Source organism: Lycorma delicatula, chromosome 2 (genome assembly GCF_047948215.1).
Source record: "Lycorma delicatula isolate Av1 chromosome 2, ASM4794821v1, whole genome shotgun sequence".
In the NCBI taxonomy this organism is placed as follows: domain Eukaryota; kingdom Metazoa; phylum Arthropoda; class Insecta; order Hemiptera; family Fulgoridae; genus Lycorma; species Lycorma delicatula.
Window position 1 is genome coordinate 219,774,988 of NC_134456.1, and position 21,252 is coordinate 219,796,239.

Below are 21,252 nucleotides of genomic sequence, written 5' to 3' on the forward strand. Positions count from 1 at the left end.
TAATTTAAAAGTAGAAAAACAGCTTAATAAGACAGGCTGTTTTTATTCATTTATCTTTTGATAAATGAATAGGGGCTCTTCTTCAGCCAAGTTTAGTGGTTCATCTCTTCATACTGCTGTTCGACTCAACTGGTGCATATATAATAAATGTCTTCGATTCTTCTCTTTTCAACTTTATTCGACTCTTAAGTAAACATCTGATTCTTTTTCAGTTGAATACGATTTTTAGTAGTCTATCACTTCTAATACGCATGCTCTGTTCCCTTCATCTACCCAACGATTCTCCTTATTTCACCTCTTATTCGATTCCTTTACGAAAACAAGGTTATATTAACAAATCTCATTTCTAAACAGAGAAGAGAAATTTTAAACTGTTACGCACACATTCTATGACATCATTATTCTTTTTTCTTTTAATTTCATTCGGGCGACAATAAATAAATAAAACAAAGGCAAGCTAGAATTTGGTATGGTAGGAGGATCCCCCACTACAAGCTATGCGTAAGAAAGATTGCTATGAATCGAATCGTAATTGAGAAAGATTTGGTTTCCCGTCGCCTATCCAATTGATTGTTAAGAATCGTAAAAAGAATCCGTTTCTCCTGCAAACCGATTCTCGATTCTTTCGTTCAGTATAAAGAATCGAATCGAAGTAACGACTCAAAAACGATTCTTCCCATTACTAATAGGTAGGGCTAGTATTAAAGTTTTTAGTAGTTGATAATTGCCCACAATTCGATGTTGTAAAGTTGTCTAATAGTTTGTTGATATTGTGTCTGTTGTTAATAATTGCTCTAATATTTTGCAGTTTTTTGGTGGTAAAGTAATAGAGTTTTAACACGGTTATAAAAATTAGTTTTGGGTTTGTTTTACTACTTTATTACGGGATTAAAAAATGATTGAACGAAACTGTTAAGGTTATGTACCGGCTTCATTGTGTTGTTTACTTTAGTGCACGTGTTGCTTGTAACGCATTAACTGAATGAAATTTATAACTTGACAGTTGTGTTATTCAAATTTACTGAATAAACATATAAATATTTCTGTAGTTCATAGAGAATTCTTAAACAAATTATCTTGAATTGTGCAATTATAAGTATGGATGTATCCAAGATGTAGGATTTGTTGTAAAAAAATTACATTTCCACTGTGTTGTTAAATAATAAAGTTTATTTTAATTATTTCGTTTGAAACAAGCAAAAACTGCCGCCGTAAAAATGAAGTAAGTTTTGCCGTATTAATATAAGGTTACATTTAAAGTAAAAGTGATTACCAAAAAAAATAGTCCAATATTTTTAAGAAGCTTTTTTTGCATGGTTCCTCCTTGCTACAGCATTTACCTTAGATCAAAACCGATTTTTGATATATTTATTGTTTTACCATTATATTTTAAAAATAAAACCAATTGATTATTGCTATTTTACATGTATTTGGTTTATGTGCAAAGTTGTGTAACACATTTTGGATATATTACTTTCATGCAGTTTCGGAGATATCGGGTTAACTTCAAAAATGTGTCAGATTATTATTATTGTTAGTCAGATTATTTAATTAGTCAAATTTTTACGTTTTTTAATAGTGTATTTGTAAATTTACTGCATTATTGATGAACTGGATTGTTTAGTTACTCCAGTATTATTAATATGAACCCACTGGGTTGGTCTAGTGGTGAAACGTGTCTTCCCTTATCAGCTGATTTGGAAGTCTAGAGTTCCAGCGTTCAAGTCTTAGGAAAGTCAGTTATTTTTACACAGATTTGAATACTAGATTGTGGATACTGCTGTTCTTTGGTGGTTTCAATTGACCACACATCTCAGGAACGGTTGAACTGAGACTATACAAGACTGCACTTCATTTACATTCATACATATCATCCTCTGAAGTATTATCTGAAAGGTACTTATCAGAGGCTAAACAGGAAAAAGAAAGAAAGAGTATTATTAATATGAAAGTGATTTAAATTACACTCACCAAAAAAATAATAAAAAATACTCCTAAAGGACAATAAACAAATATCTGTTCAAAAATTATTCATTGGATGGATGTCACCATCAAAATTGTAATGTAGATAAAACAATTGTCTTGTTCTTTTTATGTAAATGTAACAGACTAATTGCATGGATAGAATTCCCATTGATCATAATAATACTTTAGTTGTCCATAAAGTGAAATTCTGGATGCTTTATTAGATGACAATTTGTTGTTTTTTTTTGCAACAAAATCAATCTACTGTTTTACTCTGAAGCACCTGAATAAAACTAAGCATGTTATCATTATTAAATATTTGTTATTAACTATATTTAACTTATTGTCTAAAGTATAATATCTCTTAGGGCTCCCTCAAAAAGTCAGAATAAGTTTTCAAGGTAGAAAAGTTGGGATTAATTGTAATATTATTCTTTTTGTTATTTATTTGTATTATTGTTGTACGGCAATTCTTCAAGTATCTTATTATTTATATTATATGCTTGTATGAAATAAAAATAGAGATGTTTGTTTGATTTATTAGCTATGGATTTAATACATGGTAATGCAATTTTTTTTATCGATTTGTGTATTTTTATTATTTATTGCACAGAAATTTTTAAAATTATTTCACTTTTTCAAACTTGATGTAGAGTTGATGTAGAATTTGTTAAAAAATTTTATATCCACTGTGAAAGCAGCGCAGTGAAAGAATGAAGGGGTATTGGAAAACTAGCCAGAAGTTAAATATTCTGTGTAACCGTAGAATAAGCAGTGCCAAAAAAAAGAAGTGTCAAAATATAATGTCATTTCTTGGGGCTTTCAAAAAGTCTGAACAAATTTTGAAGATTCAAACATTGGCTGACATAATTTTTTGGTACCCATTAGTATGAATTATGTAGGAATAGTAAAATATTGTTTATTTATTATTGGGTTTATATTTATGAATATTTATAATATTTGCAAAAAAGAATAGTCCACTTATCCTTAAAAAATAATACCAGATCACAGAGATGATGTTATTTATATAATGTACCAATCAGAATAAAAAATTCTGATATGATATTTATCATATTATAGAAAGCTATTGTTTTTTGTTGATAAGGGTTATATGAATTATTATTTGTAGTTATAAATTGTATTTCTTTACAGTAAACATTAGTAATTTTTTTCTCTGTTTTTACCAAATTGTAAATTTCCACAATGAGACACTGAAGTATTTCTAACTATTACAGACAAATATTTTCGATACCTTCTATGATGAATGTAATTTTGTTGAAAATATTGTAATATAAATAAAAAAAGCCAGTTTAGAATTAAATTTGGTTCATTTTGTCATTAAAATAATCAATAATTTATTTTAATATTAAATATTATTTTGTTTTGGAGTAATTAATTTCTTGTTCAAGTTCTACTTTAGTAAAACTTAATAAACATTTTGCTTTAAATTCTAAAGACTTTAAAAGACAAATAGTATCCTTTAAAAAAGATATACATTAAATTTTATATGTAATGCTTGATCTTTAGGCCTATATGCAAAAGGCTATGTTATTTTTTTTGTTGAGTTAAATTGTGAAATGATAAAAGAGTGTAATGAAATATCATTTAATTGATATTTTATGTGTTGGTGTATGAAGATTTTGAACTAAGTAGTAATTTGTTCCTTCCATTACTAGTGAAAAAGACAATAAATCATTTGATCCAGTACTGGTATTTTGAATTTTATATATATGTATATATATATATATATATATATATATATATATATATATATATATATATATATCTTTTTTTTTTGAGTATGCAATTGCATAATATTAATAAAATAAATGTGATGTTTATTTTCAGGTTATATGTTGATGGTTTGGCAGTATATTTTCCATATGATTATATATATCCTGAACAGTATGCTTACATGATGGAATTGAAGAAAGCTATCGATGCAAAGGTACATCATTTAAGCAGATAAAAATAAATATTAATAACATTATTGATTTCAGTTAAACTGACCTTACCAGAAGGCCATTCAAGTTTGGCTGTCATAAAAAGTTTTGAGATGTGTGCACTCTGTAGTTGCTGGTAATGAAAATAACACTGGTTTAAAGAAAGATTATTTTGGTTATTTATTTTTATTTTTTTTCAGAAGGAAAGGTAATGTTACAAAATGTTTAATTTCCCATTGTTTATGAGAGTATTAGAGAAATTGAAATATTTTACTGTTGCTGATAACGTTTAGTATATATAATGTATCATGAAGTTCTCCTGGAACTTTCATAACCTATATTCTGCTCATGAAAATAGTGCAAAAAGTACATTTAACATATATCCTAAAATGCTTTATTTGCTAGTTACACTTAGTGAAAAATGTTTCACTTTGTTTTCAGCTACCCTTTTGAAATGAGGTCGAACTAAAATTTTTAGGACATTAATTAAAGGGCAGAATTAGTGAATTCCTATGGTTTATTGACCTGAAAAATTAAATAAAATATGTCCCAGAACCATATCAACAGTAGTTTTTGAAAAATCTGAAAACCAATAAATTTATGTTTGACATACAGTAACATTGTTAAATGGATAATAAACAAGTAAAACTTGTAGAGAATTTAATTCTGAACAAAATGGTATAAGATAGGCTGAATAAATAAATAGATGTGAGAAAAATTCAAATTTTTGTTTAGAAACACTACACTAGACCAAAGTGCATTATCCATACCAGTTTATTTATAAATGTTAAAAATTGAACCCTCCATTTTCAACATATGTTTTGCCACATTCCTGTATTGCTTTTTGTTGCTTTTCTTCAAAGCTGTCCTTAAGTTACTCAGCCATATCTATAATGTGAACAATTAATTTCTCACAAGAATGTATTTTTGTTCTGTATCCAATATTTTTAATCCATCCCCAGACACAAAAATTGAAAGGTGTGTGATCAGGAAATCTTGGTGGACCTCCATGACCAATCCATTTCTCAAGGAAATGATGATATGAGCAAGTGGAAATAGCAGAAGAGAAGTGGGGAGGCGCGTCATCATGCTGGAAGTATACTTTGCATCTCAACGCTGGAGTAACATCTTCAAGTAGCTGTGGTAGTTCTTAAAGAAACTTTAAGTAGACCCCACCATTCAAATGGCCAGATAATATGAACGGTCCAAACAACTGATTGTGAAGAAGGTCACACCATACATCGATGCTATTCAGAATTAGATTCTCTACATGTTGTGTTTAAAACAAAACACAAGTTTATGTGTTTGTTACCAATTTAACAAAGTTATTGTATGTCAAAGATAAAAAACAGGGTCTTTTACTTCAATTTATTTTGTTTCACTCCACATTTCTCAAAACCTACTGCAGATACAGTTGAGAGACCTACTTAATTCGATTTTTCAGGTCAAGATTCATAATTAATTACTCATTTTGCCCCTTAACATTCTAAAAATTTCACCGTGGTACTTGAAACCTAAGCGAAATCTTTCACTAGCTGCAACTCACAAACAAAGCATTTTATGACATGTTTAAAATGTAGTTTTTCCATTATTTGTATGAGTAGAATAGGTTATGAAAGTCCTGGGAGAACTTTTTGATTCATCTTGTATATTTAAGATGTAAATCCCTGTATGATAAAAACATTATAATTATTACAATTTCTGTTATTATTAATTTAATTTTCCTAGTACCGTTTTAATTTAATGTTAATTAAAAAATCATCCATTACAAATCTTGATCAAAAAATACAAGTTTTTTAAATTTTAAAGATAAATCCAATTATCACAATTTTTTTGTTGTGTTGGTACACCTGTTATTAAGGTATGTTTACATTGGTAGCCATATTGAATGCTTAGTTTACTGTTAGCTGTTGAAAAGGTTACAGTTTTTTTGGTACGGTTTTTTTGGTCGGCAATTGGGGAAAAAAGGATTTGCATTAAATTTTGCTTTAAAAATGGAATAAAGTGCAGCATCGCTCTGGAGATGTTGAATGTTGCTTTTGGTGATTCTTCTATGAGTACTTTCAAGAGGGCTGCAAAGACATTGAAGATGATGAGTGCCCTGGACACAAACAACAATCGATGATAATATTGACTAAGTGAAGAAAATAATTGTGGACAACCACTGAATCACTATCAGAAGTCAATAAAGATTACTACATGTAAGTTCTACGCTGTTTGCATGAAGAAAATTCCCAGATTTGTGGCAAAACAATCCATGGCAATGCACCATCATAAGTACCTTCTCGCACTTCACTGCTTATTCGTGAATTTTTGGTCAAAAACAACACTTTTTTGATGCCTCAGCCTCCTCATTTGTTAGATATGGATCCATGTAACTTCTTCCTATTCCTCAAGCAGGAAAAAACCATGAAAGGTGATGTTTGGCCAGTATCGAAGTGTTAAAGTCAGTTGCTGAAGGAGCTAAAAACCATATCAGAAATTGCGTTCAGAAGTGCTTCAAAGATTGGAAAAAGTGCTGGTACAAACGTCTTATGTCTGAAAAGGATTGTCTGAAGGTGAGAAAATCAATATTGATGAATAAGTAAAGATTTTAAAAAAATATTTAATATTAATATTTTAAAAAAACTTCATATTTAAAAAATATCTGCTTGAAACACTTGTTGATTATGTTGGTTAATTTTATAAAATTAAACTAAAAATGCTTTTTATGTTAAAGGGAATGGCGTTGTGCAAGTCATTAGTTTTGTATTTAATCTTCAGCATAAACTAACAAAAATATTTTTTGTATTTCCTAAAACATAGTAGAGGTAATTCTTTAAGATTGTAATACCAAAATTTCATAATTTTTTCTGCTTAAATTTTAAATCCTAATTATTTATATGGCATTTTGTATCCTGAATTAATTCACTTAAATGTATCATCACTTTTAAATAAAATTGAACACCAATGTTTGGTCATTAACCATATTGAAAAAAGCCAGCCAGTTATTGTTTGTTAGCCTGATGTCTATATTCTCAAAAAAATTTAGGAAGTTTGTGAAGTACAATTTATTTTTTTTATAATCAGTTTGGTTTTTGTTTGAGAAATATGTAGTATAAAGTGCCTTTATTTATTATTAAATAAACAATCATGTTATTTTTATGTAAGAATATTTAAATTGTACTTAATTTTGTTTGACTAAAGCATTTGATGTTTCTCCCTGTCATCTGCTTCAACTAATGATGTAGATTTGGTATGCTTGAAGTTGTTTCCTTTATCTTAATTAAAAAAACAAACTTTGTGAAATTATGTTTATTCTTATTTAAAGATGTAAGATACTGCTTCTTATGTGCAGTCTGATGTTTAGCAGGGCTCCATATGGAGCTCTTTTTGTTTTTTGTAATGATTTATGAATATTTCTGTATAGCTTTCCCCTGAACCAGTTTTATATGTTAGTTGTACAACTTTGGTAACTGTTCATAATTATATCTCAGAGCTCCAGACTGTAGTTTTCAAAAGAGTGTTTTTTTCTTTAATGAGAATAAAATCCAGGTAATATCTTCTTTTGGCAAAAAAAAAGATGTTTCAAGGGTACAGTTTGACTCCACCTTTATCCGAAAAACACGTTAACATTTGTATCTCAAACTTTATTGTTTTATTTATTTTTAAGAACATTAAAGCCACATATTTCATTAGAAGCTTTGCACATTGTTAATTTAACCTTTTCAGCTTAATGTAGTTTATGATACGTGTGTGCGAACTATGATCACATCATAGTTCTGACATTGTATAGATTCAGAAAAGGGCTATGTGGAATATACCATATAAGGGTCTCAAGGAGCATTGTAATTTGTTGATTAGCAGCTTGAAATTTATTACTGCAATATTAATCTCTGCATTTCTTATACAAAATGGATTTCTTCAACAGGCTTCCTCATCAGTTTAGAGATAGTTCATTTAATTTGTTTAAAAAACTTAAGCAGTTGGATAATTTAACTCATTTTATAAATATTTTGAGTTTCTTTAGTGCGAAGTAAATATTAATATTTGATATGATTCCAAGGTTTGTTAACTTGTTTAATCTTTCACATTTAACATTTTATGCACAAGGCTCATTCAAATATAAACTGGAATTTTGCTGTACGGATTGAAGAAGAGCAGTGAATTAGGTGGGGAAATGCAGATAGTTAGTTGGATGTGTGTGGAGGGGAGCAATTGGCCAGCCACACCTGTAGATCACATTTCCATATCAGTAGCAGAAGGTCAGCTGAAGGTGTAGATGGCTGTAGAAGGTTGTCTGTTGCACAACAAATTATCTGATTTCTTGTCAACAAAGGTGTTTAATCCTCTGAAATTTTGACTTGACTCCAGGTACAGATGCTCTCCGTCAAAAACCAAAAACTCAAGTGTTTGATTGGGTCAAAAATTTTGAAGTGGCTGTGATGCAGCGTAGAATGAAAGTCATGAACATCGCCCACAGACCAGCGTCAATAATGACAATATTCAGGCTGTTTGTGACCTTATGGAAGGAGACCACCATATAACCGTTGCTGAAATTGCATCAAAGGTGGACATAAGTGTTGGTAGTGTGCATACAATGTTGTCAGACACTCTTGGATCCGCTACGTGTCTGTAAGGTAGGTTCCACATCTTCTCATTGAGGCTTAGAAAAATGTTTGGAAAGACATTTGTGAATCACTTTTTAAGAATCTCAGAAAGCAAGAGAACAAGTATGGAGTGTTGGAGAAGTGGGGGAGGCCACCGATCAAGGCAAAGAAACCTTTGACAGCTATAAAAGTACTGGCAACTATGTTTCGGGATTCAAAAGGTATGCTGCTGCTTGAGTCCCTACTTGAACAAAAGATGGTAAATGCAGCCAGTTGTTGGATGATGTCAGATCTGCTTACCGCAGCAAATGATACTGACAATCAATTTTCAGTGTCCTTCACAACAACATACAATGGCTCAGACTCACAATAAACTTGCTAAAATTCATTGGACACCTCTTAAACACCCACTGTACAGTTCAGACTTGCTGTCTGTGTGATTTCTGCATTAGGTTTGCTGAAAGAAGATTTAGGAGGGGAAAGATTTGAAGACAATGCTGCAGTCAAGCACATGTGCACAATTGGTTATTGGGGCAGGCATCTTGTTTTTTTGCTGAGTGGATCAGGAAGATACCCAACTAATGGAGAAAATGTATTTCTGTTGAAGGAAACTATGTAAAAAACTAAGTTAATTGATCTGTAATTTTTCCCATTATCAATAGAACTATTGATAACAAATTTCAGTTTATATTTGAATGACTGTCTTTTTTTTATCATTAAATAATATTTTTATTTTATTTTTTGTGTAGATTTATTAGGCATATTTATTATCAACTCTTTTGGTAAGTAAATAAAGCCATTCTAGGGACTTAGTTAATGCTTGTGTCTTAGTATTGTTCTGCTTGATACTAGCCAGTGAAGATTATCCAAAATATTTAATCATTTGACCAGTAATGTAAGTTTAATTACAAGTTTTCGATGTTCATGTAAGAAATAAATATTTAATGATAACAGTTTTTTCATGCAATTTTGAAATCAGATTCCTTTGTTTATGGAATGAAAAAACCAATGACAGGATTTAAGCATTTTATTCTTGCTATAGATTTAAAAAAAAAATTTGGTGAAAGATTAATTCATATTTATAATTATGTGTATAAATTGACATATTACCTGATTTATCTCAAATAAATGAAATAAAATTAACTGAGGCTCTGAATCTGTTGGATGGTTATTTATGTAATAAATGTGAAAATAAATAATTTATAATCTTAGGAGTTAAATTTCGCTCTGTTTAAGTAAAAAAAAGTAATTGCCATGATTATTATGGCCTATTTTCAGTTAGCTAGATATTTGATATTACAACAAAAATAGTTTTTTAATTACATTTTAAAATTATTTTTAAAAATAAAGTTTTACATTTAAAAAAATAATTAAATTACATTAACACTAGAATTTTGTGTTTAAATAATAATAATGATAATAAAAATATTTGTACTGTTTAATGATGTCTTCGAATTATTTTTCTAGGGTCATTGTTTATTAGAAATGCCTTCAGGGACTGGAAAAACTGTTTCTCTTTTGTCTCTTATTGTTGCATATTTACATTACAATCCTCTTGAAGTAACAAAATTGATATACTGTTCTCGAACTGTACCAGAAATAGAAAAGGTTGTTGAAGAATTGCGAAAATTATTTAAATATTATGAGAAGAATGAAACGCCCCTTAATATGTTGGGTCTTGTTTTAAGTTCCAGAAAAAATTTATGTATTCATCCACAAGTAAGTTACACTTTTTATTTTAAAATATTGCCTTTTTTTCTATATATCTTTATAGTTAATTTTGATTTGTCTTTTGAACATTAAGAAGTCTTAAAAATTATAAGAAATCTTAGAATTGCTAAGTTGTTGAATTATTGACATGTTTATTTAAATTATCTGTTTAATCAAATTTTTTTTTTAATTTTTATTACATTCATGTAAAAATAATATTAAAAGGTATAAAACATTTTTTCTAAAATCTTAATCAATATAGGCCTTTTATCTATTAAACCTTTACAAACATTTTATTTGACTTGATTCATTGATAATTACAAGAGTTGTGTAAAGTAATTTTTGCTAAAATTATTTAACTCATTTTAATAATGATTTGGGTTTGTCAAAATGTCATCCTTTACAATGCAGGTTTTTTTTTAGTTATAATAAATTAATGAACCTGTTTATAGCCTCCTAATTATATAATTTCTATGAAGATTATTAGACCATGATTAAAATTTATATATATTTTTTTTTATCGTAACTATACCTTATTCATATGGCAATTGTAAACTGTGCCCTCATATTTGTGTGGTTGTAGAAATGATTGAAAAACCCTTCTGTTTATTTATAATTAACACTAATCTAAAGAAGCCAACGAAGAGTTGCATAGAAATTACTCAAATTACAGTGATAAATTTGTATTTTTTTGTAACGTTAGATTGATTATTAAATGCTCTGCTCATTAATTATCACAAAGCAGTATGCACAGTTGAGTGTATAAAAATAAAAACAATTTAAATGAGCTAAAAGTAAGTTTAAACAAATTTAGAAATGTATTGTATAGACCAATTAAATTAAAAGATCAAAACTGGTCAAATGCAGTTTTTCTGAAAATACTTTTAATTTACTATTACATAATGCATATTTGATATATTGGTTAGATCTGCCACATCTTTGAATTCATGAACAAAATATTCTGTAAAAAGTTCCAAGACCATAAAATACATCTTATAAATTGAGATTTGAGTAAAATTTATATGCATGCAATGTACATATATTGAACAAGTTGATAAATAAGGCAAATTAGTTTTTTTTTCATTATTGTTTGTCATATATGAGCTATGTTTAAATGGTCTCAGTTGTAAAAATTGTTAAAAGATATTGAATATATCTAGATTAAGATTTATCAATGATTATTTTAAGTATAGTGAATTTGTCATAATTTTTAGTGTAGTTTACTTAAGAAAAGTTGAAAGAATAGGATTTTTAACTAGAAAAGTATGCATTTTATGATATGATAAGTTCAAATAATTATATATTTATTTTAAAATGTTAAAAATAACTTAAAATTGCATCACTTAATTTAAATTAGATACCTAATATTAAGTTTATATAATGAAAAAAGAAAGTATAAATTTAGATTATCTCCAGGTATAAATGAAATTGATTTCTTGATTTTTTAGTTAAATCTTCCTTCTGGCATAGTCATATAAGAACAACATACAAAGCAGGCTGCACAAGCTGCATCACCTAGTTAACCAAACTTTTGACCTATCTGGTCAAAATATATAATTTTAATCTAGTCACTAGATGTGTATAAAAACATTTGTAAATTATTGTTAAAAAATTCTTACTACATAAGCCAAAAAAGGAAAGGAACAATATTCAGTATAGTTAAAAGCTGAAAAGTGAACTGGAACTGATGTAATCTTTTGGTAAACAAACTAAGTTTTTAAAGAAAAGTGTCTAATATAATGCCATACTAATTAATATTAATTTATTGTTAATGTTTGTTTCGTGTGTGTGCGCACATGTTTTTTAAAGATTGTTTTTATTATGTTTCAACTTGTATTCTTATATGCCTCATTCTCTGTTGATATGCATTTTTAACTAGTAAAACAATTTACCAACTGAAAAATAATAAATACATTTTTCAAAAATTGTGATACAGATAATTTTATAAAAGTGTAGTCACTGTGTATATATCTTATAGCATTAGCTTGACTACAAACTTATGTTTATAGTCAAGCTACTATAGGATTTTTACTATATTTTTATTTAATATGGCTTATTCAGGCTTACATCTCTGGTCAGTACACCATCAAACATCTAAAAAAAAATCCTCCAGTTGCTGTTTTATAAAAACTTAGTGTTGTCAACTTAGAAAGAATTATTGTTTCATAATGGGAAAAATTAAGAAATAAACTAAAAATGAATTAAATTTTCAGGAAAAATAATTGTTAATGTTTAATCTTCTAACAGATATTTTACATGCTGCTGTATGTTACTAAAATATCTTAAATATAGCATTTTATTGTTTAAAAATGTAAAAATAACTTTATTACCAATGAATGATTTGAAACATTAAGTCAATTATGATTTAAAATTAAAAATTTTAATATATAATTTTACATATTAGTTGCTACAGTGGAATTTTACGTGATGACAGATAATTTAATTAGACAGTTACAGCATTGAAGAGAAAAGTGATTAGATTCACTTTCGTTCTGGTGTCAGTTATTTATATACTAACAGGAAGAAAATATTTCATTCATAGAAGGCATGTTTTTAAAGTAAGGTTCATTTTGAATTTGCCACCTATATACGTGATTAAACAGATGACACTTACGTAGCTCACTTGTTTCAATCAATAGTCAGCTGATTCCGACAATAATAATTTAGTCATTTTGTTAGTTTATTCAATTTTTATGGCAAAATAACGATTCTGTGGCTAAAAGTCACTGGCAAATTTGTGATGTTTATGGACCAAATACTATGAATGATGCTAAAATAAGACAGTGATGCCATTCATTTCAAGAAAGGTAAACAAACAGTCATGATGAAGAATGTAGATGCTGGCTGTCAGTGATAGTTGGTGATTTGATTGAAAAAGTTGACAAAAAAATTCAAGAAAACTAGTGCTTCATCTTGTAACATTTGTCTGTGTTGTTTCCTGATGTTTCATAATCTTTGATTTATGAAATTTTGACTTAAAAATTGGGCTTTAAAAATTGTGTTCCAGATGGGCGTCAAAGATGTTAACTGACTTGTGCAAGGGAAAACATTGTGCTGTAGCACATGAATTACTGTGGCATTATGAAAATGAAGGTTTGAACATATTGCTACTAGAGATGAAATCTGAATTTATTATTTGTATTTGAGACAAAAGTAGCAGTCATCAAAGGCAGCATCATCACCTCATACATTGAAAAAATTCAAACAAAAAAAGTTTGGTAAAGAAGTTTATGACTACTGCTTTTTGGGAAAAAAAGATGTCTTACTTGACAAATTTAGTGATGCAGAACCACTGTGACTTGCAATACATATTGCAAAATGTTAAAAATCATAGAAGAGCTATAAAAAACAAATTATGTGGGATGCTATCTGCAGGATTTTATGTACGTATGACAAAATTTTGTTGGAAAATCTTCAATCATCTACTCTATAACCGTGACTTAGCTCCCAGTGACTATTTTATTTTTCTTTACCTTAAACAGAGTCTTGCATCACAAAGGTTTGACAATGATGACAAATTGAAAAATGGCATTACTGCATAGGTCATTACTGCACTGACAATGTAATTTTTTGAAGAGGGAATGAAGAAGTTAGTGAAACGCTATGAAAAATATGTTGATGTTGTAGGCAGCAATGAAGAAAACTAGTAAATAAATGTAGTTTTTATATGCATAAGTAATAAAGTTTGTTCATATTTCTCTCGTGTTTTTATTTCAAGATGGACCTTACTTTAATAATAATTTATAATAATCAATAACTAACCTTTAGTTAATTATTGTTATTTATCTCTAAAATCAGGCTTCTGATTTTTAGTTTTGAGTTTGGTTAAAAAGTGTGTAATAATTGAAAAGAGGGGTGAATAAGTCGAATAGTGATGAAAACTGGTCTTAAACTAGATGTTTGAAAGAGTTTCAGCTTGCTGACTGCTTCACTAACCAGCTGGATAGTTGTAGAGTTAAAATATTGTAAAATTTGTATACTTGCATCTGAATTGAAATTAGGTTTAAATATGTACTTTTAAGTTAATAAATTGTTTCTTAATATATATTTTTAATGCAATCTTAATTATTTATTGTGCAGGTTAGTAAAGAACGAGATGGTAAAATAGTAGACGGTCGTTGTCACAGTCTAACTGCTTCATATGTTCGTGAAAGACATGAACATGATGATTCTATTCCTATTTGCTCATTTTATGAATATTTTGATCGATTTGGTCGTGAAGCTCCAATTGCTCCAGGAGTTTACAGTATAGATGATTTAAAACAATATGGTAGAGAAATGAATTATTGTCCATACTTTCTTGCTCGTTATACTGTAAGTCATTTAAAATTATATTGTTTTACTGTAAGATTTTGATTTTGTAAAGAAATCTTATTATAGTTATCTAGAAAGGATCCAATTAAATTAAGTATTTAAAAACAAAAAGTGCTTGGTTTTCTATTAATTAGTTTTGTAGTAACTATCGCTAAATATTTAATCACGTTACTCTTGTGTTTTATTTTGTTATGATACTTGTGTTTTTGCATCAAACTCCTTTATTTTTTATTTTTGAACATTTCATGACCACTTAACAAATCATCTTCATCAGACCTTTTTTCCTTCACACTTCAAAAAACCATATAGAAAGATTTTTACTGGCTTCTTCAATAAAAATCCTATAATAAAGCTTTATTAAAAATTGGTCCTTTTAAAATTTGTTATTTTTATAAAATGCATTTTGTTACTGTATTTTAGACAGTTGCATTCTAACCCCCCGAGTTGGTCTAGTGGTGAACACGTCTTCCCAAATCAGCTGATTTGGAAGTCGAGAGTTCCAGCGTTCAAGTCCTAGTAAAGCCAGTATTTTTACACGGACTTTAATACTAGATCGTGGATACCGGAGTTCTTTGGTGGTTGGGTTTCAATTAACCACACATCTCAGGTATGGTCGAACTGAGAATGTACAAGACTACACTTCATTCACACTCATACATATCATCCTCATTCATCCTCCGAAGTATTGTAGTTCACAATAAGATCTACTGAGAGAGTTTTTCCCAAAACAGTAGTAGTCTTAAAGAAACATGCCTTAAGATACCAGTTAATAATAACTATTTATACTGGACTCTTCAGATTTAGAATAAGGCTTTTATTTTGATCAATCTGTAAGCCCAGACCATGGGTGTGTAAGATACCATTAATAAACAAATAAATTTTTATTCTGATTGGTACATAATAATACATTATATAGATCATGTCAATATAAGGTAAATTATTAACATAAAAATAAATTATAAGATTAAAAAATAGATGTGTTTAAGGTCCATATTAATTATTTAAATACAAATGTATAAAATAATATTAAGGTACAGATATATATGAAATATAAAAAGTAATTCATAATTCAGAAGTCCCTATTAATTATTCAAAAACTGCTTTATACACTACTTGTAGGTAACACAAAGACAAGCCCCATTCTTGATATGATTATGCACTTTAACTTTGTGCATTGTCATGGTTGCATTTCTAACTGTCTGCTTCCTATGATTAATAAATCGCAATCTACCATGAAATACTTCCCATGTCACGGACCCTGTTTCCACTTATTGTAGTTCTTTATATTTTATGCAAGGATTCCAATGAAACTTAATTTTGCCTTTCTAAACCATATACTCCAACTTAGGCACAGATATATTTCAGTTTTGGTAGTCCATCCATCCCTGCAAGACAACCAGTCTATCTGTGTTATGTTCTGTGGATGTGAATTACCATGCAAAAATAAATTAGTAGTCATCTGCAACAGCTTCGATGATAGTGCCCTTTGGGGCTATAAGCTCCAAAAGTCTTTGAACACCTTGTTCCAGAACAGAGGGTCCAATCTACATGACAGATATTTGGACAATTTGGTATGTATGAAAAGTAAGTTAGTTAATCTGGAGCTACAGTGCCACAACGTATACACATTCATACATCATACGTGTACATTGTTCTCTGTCAGCACATTACCTATGTACTGCATCAGCTAAAATATATCTTTATTAACTGATCATAAATGTGGAATCCATAGTTATACTATATGTGCATTTACTTTATGAAATCTTGTAATTTAAATTAAATAATATGATATTGCTATTTTACTCTTTAGAGTTTTAAAACAAATTTATTCTACTAACCATTGATCTTAAAATTATAAACCTTCTTTCAAATTTCTTTTTGTTACAGATCCAGCATGCAAACATTGTCATTTACAGTTATCATTATTTATTGGATCCAAAAATTGCAGATGTTGTATCAAAAGAACTTTCAAAGTCAGCTATTGTTGTTTTTGATGAAGCACATAACATTGGTAAAACACTTAATTGGTTTTTCTGTTTTACTTTAATCTTTTGATGAACCTATTGTTAATATTATTACTTATTTATTAATAAGTTTCACGATTTTTAACAAATTACTTTTTAAGAGCGTGTACCTATTCAAAATCATCAAAAAGGATATAAACTGTAAACATTAACAATATGAAAAACAAACATACTAACCATTGTAGAGTGAATGTTATATATGAAACAGAGTTCAAATTGAGACATTATCTTTAAATTCATGTCAAGTTTTTGGTTCCTTGTCAAAACCTAGAATCTTTTTCACTAGTTGATTCCATCAGTATAGTGTTGTTGTCGAAACAAGTCTTTGAAGGTTATATATATCATGTTCTGGATTGAAAAAGTTAAATTTTATTAAATATTAAAATTTTCCCTTTTCTATATTAATGATCTGAAATTCAGATCATTTTTTATTGTTTTTTTTTTTGAAACTAAGTAGAGTTACTTATATAGAGTAGTACTGTCCTTATTGCTTATTTTCCTGGTCATGCAGTTTCAGCATTCCACTATGAAATTTAAAAAAAAAAAAATTTAATTATATTTAAAAATACAATTAAGTATTAAAATACCTGTTTAAGTATTTAAAATGAAATTTTGTAATGTTAGTTTCAATAAGGTGATAAGTTTCTTTTAAACTTTCTCTTTCAACTCTCAGTTAAGATAGGCATTTTTTTTATTGAACTGTATTTTCTAAGTCAATATTAAGTAGTATATTATACATTGTTTTGTAATTGTCATTAACGTGGGATATAAAACTGATTGTGAAGAAATAAAGGATTTCTATTAAAATCGATTTGGGAATGTTGGCTGTCTGTTATAAAAGAATACTGTCCCTTCACAGTGTTCAAAAAGGTTTGACAAAAAAGATGTAAAAGTCCTGTACTTTATTCTATACTTGCATGAAAGCAATTCTATTCTAATCGTTGGTTGTGATTACTGTAATAATGTTGTTAATACACATGATTTACTACAAAAAAGCCCTATCTTTACTAAGCACCAAAATGGCAGTTTAAAAATTTGCACCACATTGAAATTGACCATTAGAATTTATTTTTTAAATACTTATTTAAAAAATGTTATAACAATTGTTAAAGCTTTGTTCTTATATATACTGAAATTCTATTTTTTTTTTTTTTTTTATTATCTCTTGATCCTCTATTTATCTGTGAAATATTGAAATACCATTATAGGGAAAAATTAAGATAACCTTAGTAAATTAAATAATTTTCATATGAATTTTTCCATAATTTCTACATTTGTACTTTAAATAATTTAAAACAAAAAACATTAATGTAATAACTAATAACAATTTTAAAAGGCAAATTTTTCTTTTGTGATGCTTATGAAAACAGTTGGTGGTAAAGATTTTCATAAAAGTCAAAAGATAATTTTAGAGGTAAGATATAAGCAATATTATTTATGGGTGGGATGGGGGTTTGTGGGTGAAAAACACTTTTGTGTTATCATCGCCCGGAATAAAATTTTATACGAGAAAAAAAAATAAACAGCTAAAAAAAAAAACTAGAACTAAAACTAAAAACGTAAAAATTTAACTAAATAAAAAGAATGTAATAAAGTCCAAGAGGGGTGTAAGGGTCCCAACTCGGATGATGGAAAGACAAAAATTAGCATAAAAAACTAAACCTAGGTTAAAAACTAAAACATTAAAAAGCCAAAACATAACAACTAATAACAGATAAAATATCACTAAAAAAACTTTACTAATATCACTAAAAAAATTAAATATAACTACTATCATAGATAAAAAACTTAAAAATAAATAAAATCAACTCTATATATAATATATATATATATATATATAAATAAAATAAATTTAACGAATTCCGAGAGGAATATAAAAGGCTCCTTCTCAGATAACAGAAGAAAATAAGGATTTAAAATGAAACACATATTAGTAAAAAAACACCTAACACTATTAAAAGGTATGTAAAATACTAATAGTTCTAAGAAATAAAAATACCTGGTCCAAAACTTCTGTATCATTCTCCAGGATTGATATAAGCAATGAGCATAGTACTACTTTATACAAGTAATTTTGCTTAGTTTCTACAAACTTCCTTAAAAAAAATTGAATTTGTTAATGTAAACTAATGTTTGTCATAATTCTTAACAGTTTTTTTTTGTCTTCAGTCATTTGACTGGTTTGATGCAGCTCTCCAAGATTCCCTATCTAGTGCTAGTCGTTTCATTTCGGTATACTCCCTACATACTATGTCCCTAACAATTTGTTTTACATATTCCAAACATTGCCTGCCTGCAAACTTTTTCCCTTCTACCTGTCCCTCCAATATTAAAGGGACTATTCCAGGATGCCTTAATATATGGCCTATAAGTCTGTCTCTTCTTTTAATTATATTTTTCCAAATGCTTCTTTCTTCATCAATTTTCCGCAACACCTCTTCATTTGTCACTTTATCCACCCATCTGATTTTTAACATTATCCTATAGCACCACATTTCAAAAGCTCTTAATCTTTTCTTCTCCAGTATTCCAATCGTCTTTGGAATAAGTTTCACCAACATATAAGGCTATGCTCCGAACATATACTTTCAAAAATCTGACGTTTAAATTAATTTTTGGAGTAAAATTATATTTCTGACTGAAGGCTCGTTTTACCTGTGCTATTCAGCATTTTGTATCGCTCCTGCATCATCTATCTTTAGTAATTCTACCTTCCAAATAACAAAATTCCCTACCTCCATAATCTTTTTTCTTCCCATTTTTATATTCAGTGGTTCACATACATTATTTCTACTATATTTCATTACTTTTTTTTTGTTATTATTGAATTATTATTCATTGTAAAAATTTTTTTATAATGAGAGGTTAATAATTATTAATAAATCAATATATTTAAATTAAAAAAAAAATGTAAATGAAGTCGGATTTGAATCGATTTGCCTTCCCCTTGTAAGATCCAAATATTTCATTAATTAAAATTTTATGTGGCTATAACTCTGAAACCAATGAAAATAAGTACTATTTATGATATGTTGTTGAAAAGCTCTCAGTGAGGACTTATTACTGTAGTTAAGAAAAAGTCCAAAATCCAAATTCTTTGAGATTTTGGGCTTTTATGGACACTTTCGGTTCAGTTGGTCGCAATCAAAAGGGGAGGTGCACAACTAGACGTTATAACAGTCCTAAATCCAAAATTTCCGCTGGGGGGTGGATACCCAAACCTTCTGGTAAGTTCCTCAGTGTAACGGGGGCACCACGCCTACATTATTTGTTGGAGTTTTAGTAAGAGAAGTTATGAGAATGCTTTTATCTGAATTCTTATATTGCCATCACTCCCATTCACCAGAGCCAGAGCCATTCCCATGTAAGCTCCTGAGGGTCTTAATTCTCAATAAATAATTTATTACATATAACATCATTAAATATATTTTCAGGTATTATTTATAATGTTTGATTTACTGTATTTTTTCCAGATAATGTATGTGTAGATTCAATGAGTGTTAAAATAAACCGGAAAATTTTGGACAAAGCTGGAAATAATGTACAGATACTTGAAAAAACTGTTTCAGAGTAAGTTTTTAAATTAGTGAAGTATATAATTCGATCATTAAAATTTTTACTGGTTCATTTATGATGTATAAATTAGATATTTACCATTTCCAAAATTTCATTTAATATATTCAGTGATTTGATATTGTATTGTTGTATCTCTAAATTATTATTATAAGCAAAAATAAAGAATGAACCGGACTGGCATTCAGGCTTAAATAAGGAAATCAATCAATTTACACATTGGCTACCATGAGGATCACCGGTGATCCTCACAAAATTTAACTAGCAAGCCATGAGATCCATGGTGGTTACTCAGTCAATATCTAATTGTACGTGTTATAACTATTAAGTGACCTTTTTGGAAAGATTAGAAAAAGTTTCACAGTACATGGGAAAAGTCAATTAATGTCCCTATTCACTGTTGCCAAATGCTAATAGGTTATAGGGTAAATCACTTATAGAGTAGAACCTGAAAATCTATGGCATATAATATTGACACTGCAAAACTACCCTTGAACATTAGGTTTTGTGGAAAAGAATGTTGTAATAATAAAAATTATCTTTATGATAAAGACAGAATTATTGTTCTTGATGTGCAAGAGCTATCCAGAAAGTAACTTACATTTTGAAATAAAAAACCAGCCAAATAAAAAAAAAAGAAATTTATATACATTTGAATGGGACAATCTTAAACTATTTTTCTATATGTCGCCATTTAAATTGATGTACTTATCATAACGACGCACAAGCTTTTAATTCCTTCTTTGTAGAAATCTACCACCTTAAAATTTTGGCACCCATCTTGCACAAAACTTGTGACAACCAAGCTTTCCCAATACAATTTCATGCAGTAAACTTCCAAGTGAGAGTTCCATAATCGAATTTTATCGCTGATTTTCATGTCAGTTCATCAGTCATAAGGCTAGACTGACTATTGCGATCCTTATCATGAACATTGATGCGGCCATGTTTAAACTAAATGCAGCACTGCCTCACTCCACCTTCACTCGTTCCATCTCTGTACACCTCACAAAGTTGCTAATGAATTTTAATTGGTTTGAGGCTTTTTGCCAGTAAAAACCTAATTACTGAATGCACCCCACAAGTTGCGAGATTTTCTATTGAAGCGCACATTTCAATAATTCATAACAAACA

At 28.7% G+C, this 21,252-nt stretch overlaps 1 protein-coding gene across 1 annotated transcript in view; it reads left to right on the plus strand.

Moving 5' to 3' along the window:
- Nucleotides 1-693: 693 nt before the first annotated feature.
- Nucleotides 694-21,252, plus strand: part of Xpd (general transcription and DNA repair factor IIH helicase subunit Xpd) — a 45,148-nt gene continuing 24,589 nt past the window's right edge. The window contains exons 1-6 of the mRNA XM_075357203.1: nucleotides 694-1,222; nucleotides 3,814-3,913; nucleotides 9,965-10,216; nucleotides 14,288-14,521; nucleotides 16,409-16,532; nucleotides 20,019-20,115. Coding sequence (XP_075213318.1) covers nucleotides 1,218-1,222; nucleotides 3,814-3,913; nucleotides 9,965-10,216; nucleotides 14,288-14,521; nucleotides 16,409-16,532; nucleotides 20,019-20,115 — 812 coding nt within the window. The 5' untranslated portion in view covers nucleotides 694-1,217. The remainder of the gene's footprint in view (nucleotides 1,223-3,813; nucleotides 3,914-9,964; nucleotides 10,217-14,287; nucleotides 14,522-16,408; nucleotides 16,533-20,018; nucleotides 20,116-21,252) is intronic.